Below are 22036 nucleotides of genomic sequence, written 5' to 3' on the forward strand. Positions count from 1 at the left end.
TATCTTTTTAATAACAGTTGACTGCCCTTTATGGCATTTAATTTAACAGGTGTTGTGCTTTAATTTGTTTAAGCTATTGTGGCTTTTAAAATTTGCTTTTAATTTTTGTCACGGTGTTTTTCAGTTATATAATAATAATAATAATAATAATAATAATAATAATAATAATAATAATAATTGTAGGCAGAAACTGGAACTGAAGTCCACAGAAGCTGGCCCAGGAATGATGGCTGGGAAGCACATTGCTAGCATTGTCAAAGCTCTGGATCCAAAGTATGTCTCAGTTTCACTAGTGGCACAGGCTGTCTCAGATGAATGCAACGACTGTCCCTCGGTAAGTCAAGAAAAGGTCAAAACGTGGATAACTTAAAGCAGGGGTAGGCAACCCTTTTGGCTGCATGGGCATCATGTGTCAGTTTGAAAAGCCACCCTGGGCATCCCTGGGGAAAGGCTGGTGCGGGAGCCATGTTGAGTCAGAAAGGACAAAGACCGTGCCAAAGACCCGTGTTGCAGAATGCACAATCCTGCCACTTCTCTGCCAGTGAACTCAGCCTCTTCTCACTATTTTTCTGTCCCACACAGGATATTGCCACCAATAGATATCTGTATTTACATTTAGTTATTTACCTTCTATGCCTCAAAATAGCCAGAGCTCCCTGTTCTGTTCTGTTCTGTTCTGTTCTGTTGTTTTGTTTTAATAAAAAGTGTTGAATTTTAGCAGCTTGTGGGGTGCCTAGAATGGTTCTTTGCTGGCCATACTCATGTTTCCTACCTTGGCCTAAAATGAAAGCAAGCCTTAACGTTTTCAGACCTTTAAAAATATTTTGTACTGGTACCAGGGCAACTCAACAAGGCTCATTAATCATAGCAAAGCACAGTGGCAAATTGCATTGCTTCGTTGGTTACTGTGTCTCATAGAACAATCCTGTGGCATCCAAATAGCATCTAGACTGCTGTAGGACTTTGTAGATTCCCAGCTCTGGGGTCCCAAAATCACGCCAACCTCATCACTGAGGATTTGCACTTGGCTCCCTCTCCCACCCATGGCTGACAACATGCTTCTTAGAAGATTGGAGATACAGTCAGCACTCTGTCCAGTGACTGAGTTAAGTTGCTCGATTGTACCTTGATGACAGATACCGTTATACTGCGACCTGTGAAACAAGATGCCCTCTTGCTTGTTACTTTGCCTGCACACTTAAAGCTGTGGAAGAGGGAGAGCAGGAATGTGCCTGAGGCCTGAAGATAGGAAGCTGAGGAAATCACAAATAAGTGGGAGAGACTTTCTCAGTGAATATTTCCACCACCGACTTCCTGCTGTTACAGAAAGCATTTGGATGAGAGGTTGGCCTGAGGGGTTTAGCTGCCTGCTTTCCTGAGGCTTCCACTGCTACTGTCATGGTGGCAGGAAAAATGCATCCTTTACAGTTTTTTCCTCAAGTTTGTAGTTCTTTGCCTATCTATACATTCTGTTAACTAACCACGAGGTGGCACTGTAGTATTGTGCCACTATAGTGGATTTGCATCTTCTCCTAGGACTTTTGTTCCAGTTTAAAATTTAATACTAGACTTTCCCCCTTCTGAAAATCCCCATGAAAATGGATGGAAAATATAGGAACCATTTCCAAGCAGCGCTCCAGTAAAGGGTGGGCATCAGACCAGAGTGCGAATCACAGCGGTCTCCACAGCCACTGCTGCTGGAAGAGGCGTACCATGATGCACTGCTGCCAGCTAGATTCCGAAGTGACAGCCGGGGATCCAGAAGGCAGTGCGTGGACACAGGGAAAAAGCAGTGTGAGGCAGTCCATCAGTGTGGCAGTCTTTGAGACAGTTGCCAGGCAGAACAGGATGGTAAAAAATGCAGGCTGTAGTGTCTGCTATAGCCTTGGCCCACTCTTGACCCTAAATTCAATGGTGGAAACATGGAACCCACATGGAAACTTGGTAACTGGATTTGGACTGCCAAACAAGCCATGATGAAGGGCTGAAAGCCTTTGTTTCTCTGCTAGTTTCATGGGAACCAAACCAAATCATGCTTCACATTCAGACGTAATGACAAGCCATTTCTGCTCTGGCTTATCTTTCCGTGTGAACCCACCTAACATCTCCAAAGCAATGCTGACTGTGGTGTCATGCATTCATGCCCAGTTGAGGTTTATAGTTTCCAGCTCTGTCCCAGACCATTAACGCATCCCTGCTTGTCATTAATCCACAGGATATAGCCTCCACCTCACTTCTCATCATTACCAAATTAAGTTTAGTTACAATTCAGGCAAGATGAACTCTCTGTCACTGAAACTGCAGTGCTATTTGTGGATAGCATCATCTGCTGTCACTTAACGGCACTGACCCTACAGAGCTAAAGTGCTTTAGCGAAGGCTGAACTGGTGTTGATGTAGTTTCTTGGCTAGGAGAGCTGCCACAAATGTTACTGGAAAGAACAGCTGCGCTTTCTCCAAGGAATGCCACAATAATGCTAAACAACAGTAACACGCGCACACACGCACACACAATAGCATAGGTCAGTATAGCCACTCAATTTCTCTAGGGGAAGCTGTTTGAAAGAATACACTGTCAGTTTTCCTGATGGAGGCAAGAGTCCACAAGATGTTTCAAAGGAAGAAATCTCAAGATGAGTTGAGATGAGGTTTCAGAGTTAAAGATCCTAGGATTCAAATTGTTGTTAGACGCTGTCTGCAACTGGAGGTGTGTCTGCTCAAAAGTAAATTCCACTGGGTTCAGTGCACCTTACTCCTAGGTAGCTTTGTAGTATAGTGATGTAACCCATCACATCCTTCATCATTTCTGATGGAAATTATGATGGAAGCTACTACTAATGTAGTATCAGATCGTATTCAGCAGAGCAGGGTAAGCAAACTGCTGGGTGTTGTTGCTCTTAATTTTTGAATTCAACAGTTTTCCTGTGCCCCATATAAATCATCGGATAGTTAAATTAACTAGTATTGATTTCAGGAGCTTCTGATCCTATGGTTTTCACTTGTACCTTGCTACTCATTCATAGGACAGGAATACCTTTCTTAACATTTATAAGAAATGAATAAAATGGGTAGAATGTTATTATGTAAGGACACAAACCGATCAATAATTTGTTGGTGGATGGTCTGTACATGGGAGAGCCCTCTGCATGCTTAGCCTTAAAAAAAAAGACCTACTGCTGGGTGTGACGTGGGAGTTGTTTTTTCTGTCAAAGCAGACAAGGGTTTCTCCCTTGTAGCACTTCTGTTAAATGATTCCATAAATACTTTTGTAGGCCGGTCTTCCTCTTCTCTTAAAGCAGCTGCTAATATGCACTTTTTGTGTTTTCTAGCTCACCTTTTAATTTTCTATTTACCGAGTAAACAAAATTACCGATAAAACTCACGGTTAGCACTGCAAGCTTAAAATATTTCTTACACAAATGCAGAGTATCCGTTTTGTCCACAGAACTACACATTCAAAATAAACTTAGCCTGGGCTGAAAAATATTACCATCCAAACCTAGTACCAAATTAGCACTGCATTTTCATATACAGAGCCTATAAGCAACTTAAATATAGGTTATGCGAGATATTATTAGCCAAATGCCAGACATTATGATGAGTGGGTGGGTACAGGCATAGCTTGTGTACCACAGAAATACACAAGGGAAGGAATGTGCACAGAGACATACTGCATCTACTTCCACAACAGGCTGCTTGTCAGGAAGGGCAAACTGCACGTAGCCTCATTGCAACTGTGCCTTTTAATGCAGTGCTTTTCCCCCTGTGTGAGCACTTGACACCATTCACTTCTATAGTAAGAAAATAAAGGGGTACATTTGAGGACAGTGTGGGGAAGGAAACCTGCCCCTATTCAACCGCAGTATCTGGACTGAGGGACCGACAGATATAGGAATGAGGTAGGGATGCATAAATACAGCTCTGCTCAGTTTTATTCATTTATCTGGATATATTCATAGTCCTACTTGTCCGTATCGGCTATTCAAGACGGCTTAAAACCCCAGGCTAACTCAATCTGAAACATGACATTATTTACAGGACTCTTTATATTTAAATAACAGTCAAAACAAATAGCAGTCTTAAAAAATAAATAAAAGCAGCATCAAGAAGAGCATTCACAGCATATAACGTATATTTAGCTGTTAGTCCAAAATCAAAAGCCTTACAAAATAAAGAAGCCTGGCTTGTGCGTTGAAGGGTAAGCAATTTGTAACCCACCCAGAGAGCCTTATGACTAACAGGGCGGGTTAGAAATTTATTAAATAAAGAAATAAATAAAAATGACCAGGCAGATACTCCCTGAGAGGGTGTTCTGCAATCTGCTGCAGAAAAAGTAACTGCTGCAGAAAAAGTCACATGGCTTGTGGCCAGGCACAGAACATCTAAAGTTCCTCCCCCTGAAAAAACTTTGTGAGCACATATTTACTTTCTCACTGGCTCCCACTGAGTTCCAAAGGGGAGGAAAGAAATGGAGCAGGTTGCAACAGGATACAGTGGGATCTGTTTTGGCTCAACAGACCTATTTCAAGCATAATCTTATGAGCATCCAGTGCAAAGTGGGAGAAGTGGCAGAGGTGATCTCTACCTTCCTGTTCTTTCTAGCTGAGCACTTTGGGGAGTGGGCGGGGGGGGGGAGAGGAAGATGGAGCACAGTCAGGTACACTGCATTGCAGAGCCCCCAATCTCTACCTCTCTCTGTCTCCCTGGAATGCCCCATCTATCCCTGTTCTGAGGTTGATTTTCTGGAGAGGTAGCTGGGATGGTTCTTTCCATGGTGGCTCAGGGGGGAGGCAGGAGGACTGGAGCATGGATTCCCGGCTCTGCCATCAAAGTTCTGTCTCTGATCTCAGATCTGGGAATCTGAATTATCCTGTGCCTCCACCAACAATATTTTGGGAAATAGAATCTCTTTCTTATTAATTCAGGCTAAAACTGAAGTGATTGTTTTATTTCTTGTTAGAATACAGTCTGTTAACAATTTTTGGACCAATTATAACAAGTACATACATTCATGAAGCAATGGGAAAGATTTATCACCTATTTATGCCTGTTTTTGCAGGTTTTTCAGGAGTGGGAAACTGTCCGAAAACAGTTGAAACCAGCCAGCCTTTCAAAAGCTGATGCTGCAAAAGCATTCTTGTCCTTCATTCAGAAAGTGCGGAAAGCTACAAAAGAAGAAATCCTTCAGATATTGAGAAGTGAAAGTAGCACAGAGATTATGTAAGTTGTTGGCAGCTTCTTTTGCAGTCTCTGTCGCAGAGACATAAATATCCCTCTTAAATTTGCATGTACACTAAAGGGGAACCACCACATTATACAGATCTATAGAGTATTGTATCTACAGTGGCCATTTTTTTCCTGTTTGGCAAGTATGACTCCCACCACCCTGAGACAGCTGATTGGAGTAACGAAATGGCGGTTCAGCCCATCTGGAAGGCACCAGGATGGGAAGAAAGCTACAAACTATTAAATGAACCTGTTCAGTAGATGCACATGTGGGGTTCCACTTTGTCCTGTGTTATTTAGACTTTCTGGTATGCCTTCCTTCCATCTGAAATGGCACTCGTAGGCAATTTGTGTGCCATATAGACCCTAAGCCAAGGCCTGATGTCAGTCTCATTGCATTACTATACCTCCGTGTTCCTCCATTGTATTATGAAAACAGAGAAGCTGAGACATTTCGTTGTTTGTCTAGGGACTATTTACTGGTCTTTATGGAAAATCCACAGCCAGATTTAGACTGGTGCAACACAATGACAAGCACTTACTTCCCTTTTGGACCACTCCCTGAATGCCTGTAGATTCACCTTCCCCATTCTGGCATGGGGCAGATGGTTGGAACTAGAATTCCCATAATCATAGCCGTGCTAGTTGGGAATGATGGGTATTGTAGTTCAACACAATTTTAGGTTGAGATGATCAGTTTGTGACCTTCTGGATGCTTAAGCCTGGAACTCTCATTTTCTCTCAGTACTGGTTGATAGGAGTTGTGTAGGTTAAAATAGCTGGAGGGCCATAAGTTGTTCACCTGTGTTCTAGATGATGAAAGTGGCACTCCTTCTGCCTGAAATGAATGTGCATATTACTAAAACCAACACCAGTGTAAAGCCACTCAAACTCGGCAGTGCTTGTAGGAAGCAAGCTACCACAAAACCTTCCATCCAAAAGTGCAGTAAGACATATTTTCCCAAAAAGGCAGCATGCTTTACAATAAACAGTTGATAACTTTACTTCTTCTGCTTCCCATCATACAGTCCCCAGCTAGTTGATGCTGTAACCTCTGCACAGACCTCAGCCTCTCTGGCGGCTTTGCTGGATTTTCTGGATTTCAAGAACAAGAGTGGCTCTGTGTTGCAGGAGCGGTTCCTCTATGCCTGTGGATTTGCTTCACACCCCAATGAGTTGCTACTCAAATCCTTAATTGTAAGTCCCAAAGAAAACTCTGGTTAATTGTGGTTCTAAGAACAAGGATTATATCTGGAAAAGTTATTGCACAGCCTTTCAGAAGAACTGAAGACACACTCATGAAAACAACAGAGTTTTGAAACTTGTGCAGTTTACCTCTGAATGAGCTTTGGTCTGGGCTGCTAGTGTGTATGTATACATGTATGTACATATGTACACTAATCTTCTCTGTATTGTTCCAACCTTAGTATATGTGCTACCAAAGCAAGCACACGTGTGTACATACAATGTATGTATTTTACTTTTAAACCACCCAATAACCCAGGTTCTCTGGGCATTGTTTAATGCATTAAAAGCATAGGACCAGTAAAACCAGTAAAACAATGACTAACACATGGGTCTTATTTTCAGTAAAGCCAGTGGGGTATAGTGGTTAAGAGTGTGGGACTGGGACTCAGGAGATCCAGGTTCTAGTCCCCCCTCAGCCATGGAGCTCACTGGGTGACTTTGGGCCTATCACAGACTCTTAGCCCAATCTACTTCACAAGTTGTTGGTATGAGGAGAAGGAGGATTATGTAAGTTACTCTGAGTTTCTTGAAAGGAAAAAAATGGGATAAAAACCCTAAATAAATATGAAACATATAAGGACAACAACAAGGACTTGTGAGTGATGAAGTTAATTTACTTCATGATAATGACATAATTGTTAGTCGCTTGTGTGGCTTTAAACATCAAATGGTGGGTATGTGTGGGTGTAGGAGTGTGTACACATGTGTTGAGATTGTGATCAGCACTACACTCTGTGGGGAGAAGAAGGTTTAAATTGTGAGTCTTTCCCCACTGGCCATGATTTTGGTAAAAATCCTGCAAAACTTCCCAATAGTACCAAAGGGGGATGGGGAGGCAAGAGTTTTATTAAGATCGTGGCTGGGGAAGGAAATTGCAAAGCTGAAACCTAAGCTTTGCATTCCTACACACAGCAGCGCTGATCATAATTACTCCCTCCCCTGATCTGTAATTAAAGATACACTCTCCATGATTACTTATCATGTTGTCGTAATGTGTGATTAGTAGTGATACCACCATTTTCCACAACTAGTTGCTTTATTGGTCAGAAATTCTCCTTTTGTGCTGCTTACTCTTGGAGAGAGCCTGGATAAACATATATCAAATTCTTTATTAAGTTCATGATTGTGAGCTCCTAAGTATAAACAGAAAAGTAATATACAGATTCCCTACTTCACCCTACATTTTCCGTTGTCTTGTCAGTTGTCCTACCTCCCACCCTCCAAAAATTTACATGAAGCAGTCTCATTGGCTACTTCCCTCTTGGTCACCACTGCTGAGGGTCCGCCTCCTTGCCTTTGGTGATCTGCGATGGCAAGTAAACATGACATGACATTATCATGTAGGCAAGCCACATGAACGCCACCAATTAAAAAGGAGCCAGTCAATGTGGTTACACATGGCATCATGCCACATTACTCATTTCCAAACTACAGCTCCCAAAACACTCCTTGATCTTGTGCTTGCACAATAACTCATATATAAGGAACTCTCATCTCCTCTTTATTAGTTTCTGATTAAATAATGGGTTCACTCAGGGTAGGTTAGATCGTCCTAAATAGTTAGGTTATGAGTGTTCCAAAGAACCTGTCATCTGAACCTCTAAGCCAGGCTGGTTATTTGCAGTGGGAAGGGCTGCCGTCTTTCATCCATTCTTATCCAGCGGATGCACTGCAGGTATTTCTTGTACTATCTGTTTGGGTACCACACAGAACATTGCTGGGAAGTGAATTCCTGTTTAACATGAAATTTGCTTGCTCATAGCCAAACCTGTGAGTGGAGCCCTGCGGTGGTGACATCACCTGAGAGCTAGTAGGATACACACTGGCTTTTCCTGGGACAAATCTAATAAAGATGCAGAAAAGCTGGTACAAATGCATCCAAGGCTTCTGAGGTTATTTCAGAGGGTTCTGGTTCAGTGGCAGAGATTAACAATGGCTGCTTTTTTATATAACAGAATACATATAATCACAAGATTGAGAAGAGTGAAATCCGAGAAACAGTTATTATCGTTGCTGGAGCCCTTATCCGAAAGTTGTGTGACAAGGGAGACTGCAAACTGCCGGTATGTATTTTCTTTTCTCCTATCAGCAGAGTCCTGGGAGCTGAAAGCCAAAGGAGAATCATCAGGATCTGTCAGAGGGGTGCTTCCTGTTATTGTGCAATCCCCCTTCCTCATTCACAGCATTTTATAATGGATTGAAACAATGTCATCTTCCATTTGTAACCTTCCCACGTTGTCCTGCTGCATCTTCCATCTTTCTTCTTTCCAGAACGCCTCCTCCCCTTAAATAGGAAAGGACAGAAAAGTACATGGTCGGTGCTTCCCAATGAAGAACACTATTCCACCTTTTTCTCCTTTTTGGATTTTTTGTGATAAAAAGAGAGAATCATCAGTAAGAAAACATAGGAAGGTTACAAAGGGAAAGCACCTAGCTTTCCTATAAAAATTCTGTGAATGAGGCAGAACAATTGCATGGTAGAAGCCTCTTTGGAAGCACCCAGGATCTTTTGGTTGTTAGCACTAGGAGTTGATCTGGAAGCACCGAACCTTACCCTTTTGCTTCTGTTGGTGCCCTTTTTCATGTTCCTCCATGTACCTCGAACCTTCCTGTATCTGTGCTTTCCTCATTCCTGCAATTCCGATAATTACCAACCAGCATGAGGCATGCTGGTAGGGAATTATGGGACCTGCAATCCAGTAGGTGCCTTGCAAATGTATTCACACATGCCCCCATTGACTTTTTTTCACATTTTGTTGTGTTACAATCTAGAATTGAAATGGATATAATTGGCATTGTTAACACTTGTACACAGGATACACTCACCACTGTGAAGGTGGCTGGAAAAATGGCAGCTAAACATGGGAGAGGCCTTGGAGGATGATGGCATCATGTGCAGTTCTCACAACCTACCATGAATACAGAATCATGAATGCACAATTCTTGCTTTGTAGAGAGAAGCCCAAATTGATTAGATCCAATGAGGAACTCCTGTTATTTGCTCATGTACACATGCATTTTGATTCTTGAGTTTCTTCAATATCCCCATTAGGCCCTCTTCCCCATGGTTCTGTAGATCAGGGGTGGGTGAACTTCAGGCTTATAGCTCACCCTTTTTCACACTTGAATTCCAACCAGGGACAGCTACAAAGTAGTAGCTTTGGGAAGATGGATATAAGGAAGAAGAAGAATGAGCATGAGCTCAGCCCAGGAATTTGTTTGCACCATTGAACTGGAATTCACATATGGATCTTTTCACATAGAAATTTAATTCTGCTTGTTTCCCAAGCCCCCTTGATTTCAGCAACCTAATTTAGGAGGGAAAGGGTTTTTCTGCTGTTCATTGTGACATGATGGGAAGCTGAAAACTCTTACAGATATCCTGAAAATCACTTAGAGATCTCTCTGTAGGTCCCTCAATAGATCTCGATCTGCTCTGCAAGGCACAATCACTACCTGATTGTGTGGATTCTTTTTGCAGAGTGGCAATGCATTAAAAAGCAGCCACATTTGTTTTCCAGGCTATCGTGGAAGCCAAGAAACTGATATTCGGAAGCTTGAACAGGGCAGAGAAAGCTGATGAGGTGAAGGTCTACCTGCTGGCACTGAAGAACGCTCTCTTGCCTGAAGCTATTCCCACACTTCTGAAATATGCCGAGTCAGGAGAAGGACAAATCAGCAATGTGGCTGCCACTGCTTTGCAGAGATATGACCGCTCTTTCATCACCACTGAGGCAAGCAACAAAACGCCCATAAGGAGAAGGAAGTGCAAGGGGATCACTCATATATTCACTGGCGCCTGCTGCTTTCAGGCCCCTCATATAAATAGTGGCATTTTTGTTTTCATGATTCTCCATTTTATTACTTTATTTCTTTCTGTATTCAGAAAGCCTTCAAGTCTGAGCAAAGAGCATTCCCTTGCTAGATCCTGATCCTGATCCAATAACAGAATTTTCTTCTCTGTTGCCTATATATAAGGGAAGCTTGAGAAGGCAGCAGCCTCTCCATGCTTATTTGTGGTTGAAAGTCCATATTCCCTTGCTCCTCTTCTGCTGTCAACTCTATAGATGTACCTCACTGGATTGTATTCCAATTAGGTGAAGAAAACAATGAACAGGATTTATCACCAGAATCGTAAAGTTCATGAGAAGACCGTGCGCACCACAGCAGCGGCCATCATCCTCAGCCACAACCCTTCCTTCATGGAAGTGAAAAATCTCCTGCTCTCCATTGGAGAGCTGCCACTGGAAATGAATAAGTACATGCTTTCTCTCGTCCAGGACATTCTCCGTTTTGAAATGCCTGCCAGGTATATCAAGTTTCATTTGTTATTTATGTATCTACACATGCCTGTATGAAGCCTTGTTTGAAAGAGAAGTGAAGCTGATTTAGAAAGGATTTGGAAGGACTCTCCATGTATCCAGTATACATGCTTCTTTTTCAGAGAGTCTACTTCTGCGAGCAAAAACCATGGTTCAATAAATTTTCAGCAAAACCCATGTATGAGCAGGATAATCAGCCACAAGATGACACAGTGATACCACTGCTCTCTAGCAGATTTATTGCAATGCATGGAGCTTTTGTTTCAGTTTGTTATGATTTAAAGTTTAATACCAGACCTTCTTTTCTCATTAAAAAAAGCTGTGTTGAAAGGCTGAAAAACACAGGGCAGGCTCTGGAAAAGGTGCTGCAAAGTTCCATGGGTGAGGGATGATGAGTGCAAAATAAATGCCTCAAGTCCATGAGGTCACCTTCTCTCCCTGTGCTTAGAACAGCTCTTCAATTGCTTTTTAAAAAACATGTCCATAAAACAACCAAAAAAGGTGACTGTATAAAAGATGAGCATGTATGTAACAGTTTGAAAATACCTCCAAAATGCAGGGCAGTCACATAATGCATCAGGATTGAGGAATACATGCTGTCCATTTTTCCAATTCGTACCATATTTTTCCACCATGCAAATCGGAAATCTTACCCAGGAAATGAACGATTCATTGCTCAGCAAATAATCTGGGGCAAGGTGATGCATGCAGAAAAGCAGGCAGTTGTAAGAGACGGTGTATTATGCCCTCTGTGCCTGTCTTTCAAAAGCATTACTTTTGCTAGTTGTTTAAGCAGAACGACTGAGATCGGATGTGATGAATGGCATGAAATGATAGCACTATTCAGGCAGAAATCTCTGATTGGTATTTCCTATTGAGCAGCTGTTTATTTGTTCTAAAAGAAAGAAGAGACTCTGTGAGAAGATACAACATTTAAAATCATTCAATTGTCCTTCCTTATTTAGTTTGGGAAAGTACAAATCCAATTGCCTTTCCAGATCCTGAGAAATCCTGTATCTGTGGTCCAGCTGGAATGATTGTAGAGTGCTTTAATAGCTTCACATCCATGCACAGCGAATCTCTTCAGTGTTTCCCCATAGCTTCATAATTGCCATTCTTAATATTTCTTCCACTAGACAATTTCTGTTTCTCTGACCAGATAATTCCTTCAATAAATTAGCAGTTTTACAAGTCAGGTGTACAGAATGCTAAAATTGTTCTATTTTCATTATTGTTAGTAAAATATAGCTATCTAATTGCTTAGTTTTAACAAAAGCTTGTATGCTCAAGAGGCTTGTCTTTGCAAAGTGAAGATCTATAGAATCAGAAAGTACCAGTTATACCTGATTCAATATTCCACGGTTTAGAATAGTCTATTCCTATGCATGTTTCCTTGAAAGTAAAGCTGCACCATATTCAGTGGGGCATACTGTTGAGAAATGTGCATAGGATTGAAGCCTAACATTTATTTAGTTTTATTTTAACAGTGAATTGTAATGTATCTTTGAGGGAACATTCCTATCAAATGACAGGACCCCTTTAACAGTTCTAAGTTCACTGACCCTTAACCATGAGTTTAAGCAGCTTTAGCATATGAGAATTTAAAAATATGTAGGCCAATGCAACACTGGCATTTTTTACCTTATGGTTTCAGTAGAGTTTGGATTGTTCTGTTAAGGTAACACAAGCCCTTCCTTCTCCAGCATCATGGCTCTTGTTAAGATTCCTTACAGAAGGATTAAAGACATTTTATGTGTTACAGCAAAATGATCCGCAGAGTTCTGAAGGACACACTTATTAATAATTATGACCGATTCTCAAAGATGGGTTCTTCTTCAGCCTTCTCTGGGTACCTAACACGTATGTAACTAACAAACTAGACAGCCAATCCTATTAATATTTCTTGATGTTCAGTTGCATCAAAAATAATTACAATATGTGCTTCTGTTTAATCCAGGTGGACCAGATGTGTCATCCACATATAGCCTTGACATCCTCTATTCTGGCTCTGGCATCTTAAGAAGAAGTAACCTGAATGTGCTCCTTTTCAATAAACATGCTCACCTTCATGCCAACCAGGTAAGTCCCAAGCACAGCTGGAATAATAACTCATCAGTAAGAGCCAAACTCTGTAGCTTGGACCAAATATAACTTGAATGCACTATTGCACTATTCTGAGAGTCACTGTGGTATAATAGCTGGTAGGGTTACTACGTTCTAGTGGGAACCAGGAAAAGCTGCCTTATGCCAGGCTAGACTATGGCTATGTTTGCACATACCGTTAAGTCATAGTTTATGTTAACCACAGTTGGTTGCTTTAGCTATGAACTGTCCTGTTAGACTAGCAGACAAACCTTGGCTTGTTTTTCCTATTTCTGGTTTCTTTCCCTCCCACTCATTTTCCCACCTATGAGAGCATTTTGTTTTCAGGCAGATTAGTTTTGCTGAGTGCCTCTGTGCAAAAAAGCAGGGATAAGTCACAGATCTGGGTTCAGACACAGGGACAAGCCACAGGATAAACAGCCATACTTCATAAGCCAAAAAAAAAAAAAAAAAAATCCATGAATTTTATTTGTGGTTTGTAGCTGGTAAACAAACTATGGCTGGTTTCTAGGGATGAGTTCAGATACCACAATAAACCAGATTCAACAAACCACACTATGGTTCAGCATTATGTGTGAATTTATGTTACCTTATGTTATTTACGAAGTTGTGCCTGACCCACCACGACCCCATGGACAACATTCCTCCAGGCCTTCCTGTCCTCCACCATCCCCTGGAGTCCACCTAAGCTCACACCGACTGCTTCAGTGATCCATCTAGCCACCTCATCCTCTGCCGTCCCCTTCTCCTTTTGCTGTCAATTATTCCCAGCATTAGGCTCCTCTCCAGTGAGTCCTTCCTTCTAATAAGAATATCAAATGGCCAAAGTATTTGAGTTTCATCTTCAGTATCTTGCCTTCTAAAGAGCACTCAGGGTTTATCTCCTCTAAGACTGACTGGTTTGATCTCTTTGCGGTCCAAGGGACTCACAGGAGTCTCCTCCAGCACCACAATTCACAGGATATTTTTTAATCACCTGAATTTTATAAATAGAGATTCCAAAGCATAAAGGGTATGTTCGCTCATATAATTTTGTCACCTTCCTTAAGGGAGTGTCCTGAACTAAGGTTTGTTTTAGCAGTGGTATCACCATCCATTTTTCTTTTTCTTTTAATTTCATAAGGGTTTTTTTTTTTTTTTGTTTAAACCGTAGAGAGACTGGCCAGAGAGAAAAAACCTCCTGTATCTTTAATAAATGTACAGAAGTGGAAATTGGAGCAGGTGCAGCTTTTTCATCTTGGAGTGCCAACATGTACCTATCAAACTTGGATAGAATAATAGAATTGGAAGGGATCTTGTAGGTCATCTAGTTGAACTCCCTCTGCCCTGCCATTTCTAGGATCTGCTATACATGATGCAAGTACAGTATCCCTGATAGATGGCCATCTAACCTATGTAAGCCGCCCCGAGGCTTCGGAGAATGGGGCGGCATAAAAATGTTTTAATAATAATAATAAAAAAACCTCTGTTTAATTTCCTCCTCCAGTGGAGAACCTATCAGCTCCTGAGGCAGCCTATCTCACTGCTGAGCAGCTGCTAACATTAGGAAGTTTCTTCTACTGTTCAGTCAGAGTGTGCTTCTCTGCAGTGTCTACCCATTGCTTCTGGTCCTGCCCTCTGGAGCAGACCAGCTCTGCTCTGTCTTCTGCCTGACTGTCCTTCAGATCTTTGAGGACCACTATAATGCCTCCGGTAGTCTTTTCTTTAGAGAAGCCTGCCTTGATCCTCATTGGGTCACCCCTGAGCCAACATTAGGGCACAGTCTACAAGCAAACGATGCAGGCAACTTAGCAGGTCTGGGGCTGAACTGTGCCTGATTATGATGTGTTTGGGTGAAGCTGGTCAGCTGTCATCATGTGAGCCTTCCTTCTCCCCTTGTAGGTGGTAATTGAAGCTCAGGGCCTGGAATCCATTATAGCAGCATCTCCAGATGAGGGTGAAGAAAACCTGGAATCCTTTGCTGGCATGTCAGCAATCATGTTTGATGTTCAACTTAGACCAGTTACCTTTTTCCAAGGGTATGGCGATTTAATGTCTAAAATGTTTTCGGCCACTGGAGATCCCATAAATGTAGTGAAAGGCCTTATCCTCCTCACGGATTACTCACAGGTAAGCACTATATACTGGACACTTACGTTCCTTTCAAACATAGGTAACATTTGTTACTCCATGGTAAATGATGAAATGTTAAGAGCTCACTGTGACAAGGACTAGCCCAACGTGTTCTGCTCCTGGAGGCAGAGCAGCAAATGGTGCCTCCGACTGACCCCAGTCAAGGCACAGAGTACCCAAAGCCAGCCAAGTAATTCTGGCAGGAGGCTGCAGATCCTCCAAGCACCTCTCCCTATTCCTGCCGGTTAAATACAATTAAAAATAAGTAACCCTTTGTGGTTCTTTCATGACACCCAGAATCTGCTGCCTGAGACAGCTGCCTCATCTGCCTAATGCCAGGACTGGCCACAGCCCCTATGGACAACCCACAAGGGGAATCCAAAAGAGCAGGCAGCTCCATGTGTATGCATGTCTGTGTCTTCATGTGAGCTGGCAGTGAAGTACAAAGTCCTGCAAGCTGGGGGTGGAAAACTACCGCCCCATGCCACGCAATCTGAATTAGGGGCTCCTTAGTTGTACACTTTATGGTGGGGGGTGCAATTATTTTATGCTTTGGTGGAAGCACACAGGTGTGGCTGCTTTGCAGTTGGTTGTGGAGTTCCGCTTTATGTCTTGGATGAGTCGTTCTAAATTGTTTGATTATTTTTGATTTGCAATGATCCATGTTGTTATCTACTGGGAAATATAGGACAGACAAAACTTACCTATTTGTTTAAACACTTGAAGGAACCATCATCACCGAGTGTGATACTGTGGGAGGAGTGTTGGACTAATCCATGGAACACCCAGGTTCACAACCCTTGCCAAGAAGCTCCCTGTGTAAACTTGAGTCAATTCCTCTTTTTCAACCTTACCCAGCAGGGTTATTGTTAGGATCAAATGGAGTGGATGGGAACTACATATACCAGCTTTTCCCAGGCTGGTGGCCTTCAGATATAGTGGACTGCAAGTCCCATCATCCTTAGTAAGCATGAGCCTTGCAGTCCAGACAACAGGATTGTGATGTACACCATCTTTAGTTCCTTGTAACAAATGTGGGATGCATATGTAGTGCAACAGTGACTCTACCAACAAAATAAACCTGACATTTTGAGTCAACTGGATATAAAGAACCGTTAACAGTAATGGCAACTACCAACCACATATAGTCAAGGGAGGAAGAGGATCCTTTTTACAAGCTTTATTCAACCCACCTAATTCTTAAGATAAATCCTCAGCCCACTTGAAGTACATCTGACTGCCAAGTGACAAATCTTTTTGCCTCTGCTGCCTATAATCGGGCCTTAAAAGGCAAGTCGCCATAGATAATCATAGCTGTGAGAAGAAGGAGGTGGTGGTGGTGGTGATGTCTAGGTGCTTGGGACAGCAACTCTATTGAGTGATTCTTAAATGTGCCATTGACTTTAATGGCATCCAGTTCCTTTCTCTTGGCAATAGTGGCAAAGGATCAGTAGAAAAGGATGGAGGTCAGGATCTACGGTAATGTAGCACACATACACGTATTCCTCAAGAAGAGAATCTACCATGCTGTTCTCCCCCATGGAGTGACCCAAGCTCCCTCTGCCTGTGACAAGCCCATTGACAAAACCTAGCGGAAGGCTAATTGGCACATCTGTTTTGCTTCAGGGTTTTTCTATCACCAAGAACAATCGAATAAAATGCTGCTGGCACATTTGTCCTTTATATTATTATGTTCTGCTCAGTGTTTAAAGAATTGGATGCTCTTGGGAAAGTGGGCTTGTAATATCACAAGCTCCTAGAACATGCCCAGATGGCTGCTTCACCATGAATACAGAACTACCTACTTCAGTTCTCCAGGCTTCCAATTCTCTGAGGCCTTTGGGGGTGTAATCCTTGACCTGGGTTCTGGATGACTTGGAATGAACCTCTTGAGGAAGAGGTTTCAGTGTGAAGCAAAACAAAGCAATGGAGGGGAGAGAGAAGCTCATAATGAAAGCATGACCATGCAGTCGTATGCATATTTATTAAGAAGAAACTGTCTTCAATGAGGATTTACCCTGGATAATGCATCTTTATGCTTGCCCTTCCTAATAGTTTGCCATTTACAAAAAAGTAACTTTTTGTACAAAAAGTAAAAAATCTTTTAAAAGATTTTTTTAAAAAAGTAGATTGGGACCGCACTTCTGGGCCACTTACCCAGGATAAACCCTCATTGAAGGCAGTGTATGAATTACTTCCTAATAAATAGTCATAAGATTGCATTGCTATGCTGTGATTCAATGCACATTTACTGGGGAGTAAATCTTCATTGACCTCAGTGGGACTTCTGAGTCAACAAGCACTGGTTTAGGCTGTATCGCACCTTGTTTTATGCTATGTTGGGCAGCTATATATAAAGTTAATGTGATTTGCAAGCTGTGTGAACTTTAAAATCTTGGCTGTCCATCAGCATTCAAATGAAATGACTTGCCCTGACCCTGAACTGTTATCGCTTCCAAAATTGTCTCTGTGCAATGGAGTTCTAGTCCAGCTGCAAAAGATGCAAGCTCCGGTCATGGCAGAAAAGGCTCTCCTCACAAAGCCATGGCTCTTGCAGAATTATGAGGAAAACTGCTGGGCTTTTCCTGCAGCAGCTCTTTTGTGCTTGCTGTATGTGGCTCGATGCTTTTGAGGACAGACAGGGAGCCCTGTGATTTGCAGCGCCCTAATTTAAAAGCCAATCTATTTTCTCACATGTAACATTTGAATGGGGTGAGATGGGATGTATCTTCTCGACCTGAAAGTTGATGAAGAGGCTGCATTAGCTGGAAAAACTGAGCACATGTGTACATGCTTGTTTGTACTTGATTTTAAAATTCTGCCCTTTGGGGCCAGCATTAGTAAGCATCCGAAGCAATACATGGCAAAATAGAAGCTGTTTCTAAGACATCTTGACCAGTATGGTCAAGACATTTTGCTCTCTGGGGAAAGGACAAGATGATTTCCCCTCAACCCACACAGAGAAGCTTAGGATAGCATCTGTTGTGGTACCTGGGAACTTCAGGCTAGTTTATGGGCTGCAGAGCAGGCTGAATGGCATGTCCTGCCAATGCTCAGAGCTCCAGGCATCTCCTACCTCACACTACCTAATGATTAGAAGTCCCATGTATGGTCGCTTCTGCATTTAGCTGGTGCTGCGCGGCTGGGATGTCCAAATGAGGAAAGCTTGTGAAAGGAAGTGGCAGAGGTGACACAGGTGCCTTTTTCCTTGACAATGTTTCTTGGGTTGCCTGTGCCATGTGAGATCATTGTGCTTGAAATGGGAAAAGAACATAAAGAAGAAAAGTTCTGCTGGACTGGGGCAGTGCAACTACACAAGAAGAATCAGGGTTTATTTCACTTGTATACTTAAAGGATGCATTCTCCCAACTCTAAAAAAAACAGAAACAAAAATATACTCATATGAAGGACTCTCTAAGTGTACTCATGAGACACAGGAGCAAACCAGAGCATCACAACTAACTAAGGTTATATATGACCAGCCCTTCATGCTTTAGAAATGCTCTAAATCTCCTGTAAGCAACCCTGAATAGGGAAGGATAAGCATGTAATAAGTGCTTTGTATAAAAAAGCCCCCTCTGCCAATCTGCAGAGCTCCCTTGACTTGACCAAGGAAAATGACCAATTTGGCTGTGTGCATAGATGTGCATGTACAGGGATAATTTTCCGTCTTCATTTCATTGCTTTGAAAAGGAGAAGAATCAGTAAAAGCTTGGCTACTGTCCTAGTGAAATGCTTCCCGCTGCCTGAGCATCCACAGCATCCATCCATCCATCCATCCATACATACATAGCAGAAATGCCAAAGATGGAGTCACAGTAGGCATGCCATTCCATTTAGCAAACTAAGGCCTGATGCATTTCCTATGCTTCTGCTGTTAGGTCATCCAGCTACAATCTGGCCTGTCGTGCAGCACTGAATTTCAGGGAGGCATGGCCATCGATATTTCAGGAGGAATGGAATTCAGCCTTTGGTATAGAGAATCTAAAACCAATGTTAAGAATCGGTGAGTTATCTAACTTTGAGCATCAAATTACATTATCAACAGGAGGATTTAAAACCCAATTAAAATACAGAAAGCTGAACAATGTCCATGTTTTAGACAGAAATAGTCATTTGGAAAAATGTTACGAACAGGGAATAGATCATCTTTCTTTGTGGGGTTTGTTTTTGCTTGCTTGTTCTTGAAATGTGGGAAAACACAAATCCAATTGAACCATTAAGATGTGGCGCTCTTACCTGGAAGTAAGCCCCATTAAACTTAGTGGCACTTATTTCTGAGTAGATATGCGTAAGGGTACACTGCAAATAGGTAAAGCTAGTACACATTAAACCATTCCGCCCCAGAGCTTTTGCACTGGATCTGAAAGGTACTCAGCATTAGGCTTTGGTATATGGTTGGCAGAGGAAAAGAGATGTTGGAGCGGTTACTGAAAGAGCCCTCTTTCCTCCATCTGATATCCTCGTCTGGCTTTCAAACGAGGGCATGCTCAGTCCATTTGGGAGTGGGCATGGGCTTATTAATCTGAGACACGGAGAGGAGTTAGAAGTGGTGGAATTGGTGGAGATTCCCCAGGGTGGGGTAGAGAGGGTAATTCCTAGAGTAGGTAATTTCCTGGGGAATTGGTACTAATTTTGCATGCTCCTGAGATGGCAGTACCTTGAGAACAGTGTCAAAATGAATTGGACACTGGGAAAGGATGCCCCCTCAAAATCTTTGGAAAGAACGGAATTGAGTCTCCTTTATGCTAAAAGTTATCTTGTGAGCTTTTAAAGCATCTGACATGTATCATGTGAGCCCTCCCTGTGAGAAAGAGGGGGAGAAAGCAGCAGGATGGGATGGCACCATGATGACATAGTGAACCTGGCCTAAATGTTATTGGAGGGAGGGACAGTTCAGTTGTTACAGTACCCTCCAGTATGGGACATTACATCTGCTTGTTTCTCAAACTCTTCTTTTAGGGGAGCCGTGGCAATTGTTGGCAACATTGTTGTGGATGCCTCCTTTGTGAAGGCTGGCATGGAAACTACCTCTGAAGTCGAAGCAACCCTGGATTTTATCTCCACGGTGCAGTTTTCACAGTACCCCTTTTTAGTGTGCCTGCAGATGGACAGAACCGAAAGTCCACTCAGGTAGGCATTGGCAGGAACTCTTGGTTGATGCTGTTGTGCAACAGAAGGGGGTGTCGCAGTGGCTTCCTTTTGCTTTCTGCCACCAGGCCTAGTGCAGCACAGTGCAGGCACCAACTGGATGGCTTTCGTAGATGATCAAGGGTAAGGCAATTGACGGCTGCTAATGATACTGCATCTCCCATCCACATCCAGAGGCAGCTCACTTGCTGGTGAGCATGCGTGGAAGGCTGGTATTGTGCTTCTGCCTGTGTGTGTGGGATCCCAGCTGGCCCCGGACGAAAGCCGTCTAGTGGACCACATAGGCTTGGGGACTAATCCAGCAGGAGCCTCCTTACGTTTCTTACATGACAATAGGAGCTGAGATCAGGCTGTGGATCACTTGTGCTCAGCTCCGGTCTGTCAGAAACGCTAGAGGTCCAGCACCTTACATTTTAAACATGAAACAAAGCTGTGCATGATCAATATTGCTTAAGCTTTATAGTGGAAAACAAAGGGCGATGCATGCCTTGTTTTATTTTATTTATTTAAAATATTTCTGGACTGTTGTTCATCAAAATTGATTCCAGAGTGTCTCACAGAGGCATTTCCAGTGTAAGGCACTGGAATGAAAAGGCACTTGTGCCTTATATTATTGTATTTATTACATTTCTATACCACCTAATAGCCAAAGCTTTCTGGGTGGTTTACAGTGATTTAAAACTGTAAAAATACAGTATTGTGCTAATATGGAAATAGTTTAGCTACAAACACTGAGAGGGTACACACAGTCACACATAGAGATTCAAACACTATCCCATGATATAATTATAAGCCTATCCTGGTCTGCCAAATGCTTAGGAGCAGAGGATAGTCTTAATTTGGTGCCAAAAAGATAACAGTGTTGGTGCCAGGTGGGCCCTGATGGGAAGTACATTCCATAATGGGCAGTTGCCACTAAGAAAGTCCCCTCCCTTCTTGTCAAATTCCAAGATGAAACACCTGGAAGAAGGCCTTCGAAAATGGGTACACTGCCCATTTTACTGTGCCCCATGGACCTACTTTTACAGAATTGGTAGAACCCCTTTTTAAAAGCATCTCTGCTGGTGGCCATCATATGTGGCAAGATGTGTCCCTCCCCAAGCAGCCCACTAGGCAGGTGTGAGTGTAATGTTATAGTCAGAGTAGGCTGGGACTTGGGAAATCCAGTTTCTAATCCCCACTTAGCCATGAAACTTATTCAGTGATTTTGGGCAAATCACAGATTCTCAGCTTAATCTAGATCACAGGGTGTTATGAGGATAAAATGAAGCAGAGCAGGAGCAGGACCAGGTAATCCACCTTGGGCTTCTTGCACAGGCACAGCAGAAATTTATAAATATATAAATATTAATAAGTAGCAAATTCCCAAATTAATTGCACATTGTTTAAAGAAGGGTTTTCCCTGGTTGGTCCTGAATTTTCTGCCAGTCACTTTCACTGAATAATTCTGACTCCTTGAGTGATTTTTGAGAAGTCCACTCTCTCTCCATAGCACATAATATGATAAACTTCTATCATGTCCCCACTTGGTTGGCTTTTTTCTTCTAAATTAACAGTGCACTCCTAAGCATGTTTACTCAAAAGCAAATTTCACCAACTTGCTCCTTCACAAACCTTCCTAGCATCTCAACATGTCCTAAGTGCACCAGCCTTTTCTGAGGCCTCTTCCAGCCCTATAGGATGCATCTTGAGATGGAGTAACAAGAGCTGTACACACAGAATTCCCAGTGTGGCTGTTCTTTATATAAGGTGGCTGGTACATAGTAAGAAGATGCATCCTGCAAGAACTCTTGGAGAGTGCACCAAAGGAGGAGTGAATTCCAACCTCCAGTTTGGAAGAGAACACAGAACTCACCGTGATATATCTATAGAACA

At 42.5% G+C, this 22036-nt stretch overlaps 1 protein-coding gene across 1 annotated transcript in view; it reads left to right on the forward strand.

Annotated features, from left to right (window-relative positions):
* LOC123023170 (microsomal triglyceride transfer protein) overlaps positions 1 to 22036 on the forward strand; it is a 41736-nt gene that overhangs the window by 17748 nt on the left and 1952 nt on the right. Inside the window, exons 7-17 of the mRNA XM_044429606.1 lie at positions 184 to 334; positions 5059 to 5219; positions 6254 to 6422; positions 8429 to 8536; positions 9995 to 10207; positions 10571 to 10782; positions 12558 to 12655; positions 12753 to 12874; positions 14780 to 15007; positions 18892 to 19016; positions 19973 to 20143. Of these exons, the coding sequence (XP_044285541.1) occupies positions 184 to 334; positions 5059 to 5219; positions 6254 to 6422; positions 8429 to 8536; positions 9995 to 10207; positions 10571 to 10782; positions 12558 to 12655; positions 12753 to 12874; positions 14780 to 15007; positions 18892 to 19016; positions 19973 to 20143 (1758 nt within the window). The remainder of the gene's footprint in view (positions 1 to 183; positions 335 to 5058; positions 5220 to 6253; positions 6423 to 8428; positions 8537 to 9994; positions 10208 to 10570; positions 10783 to 12557; positions 12656 to 12752; positions 12875 to 14779; positions 15008 to 18891; positions 19017 to 19972; positions 20144 to 22036) is intronic.

The sequence above is a fragment of the Varanus komodoensis genome, unplaced genomic scaffold (assembly GCF_004798865.1).
Source record: "Varanus komodoensis strain SLA01 unplaced genomic scaffold, ASM479886v1 scaffold2, whole genome shotgun sequence".
Classification (NCBI taxonomy): Eukaryota; Metazoa; Chordata; class Lepidosauria; order Squamata; family Varanidae; genus Varanus; species Varanus komodoensis.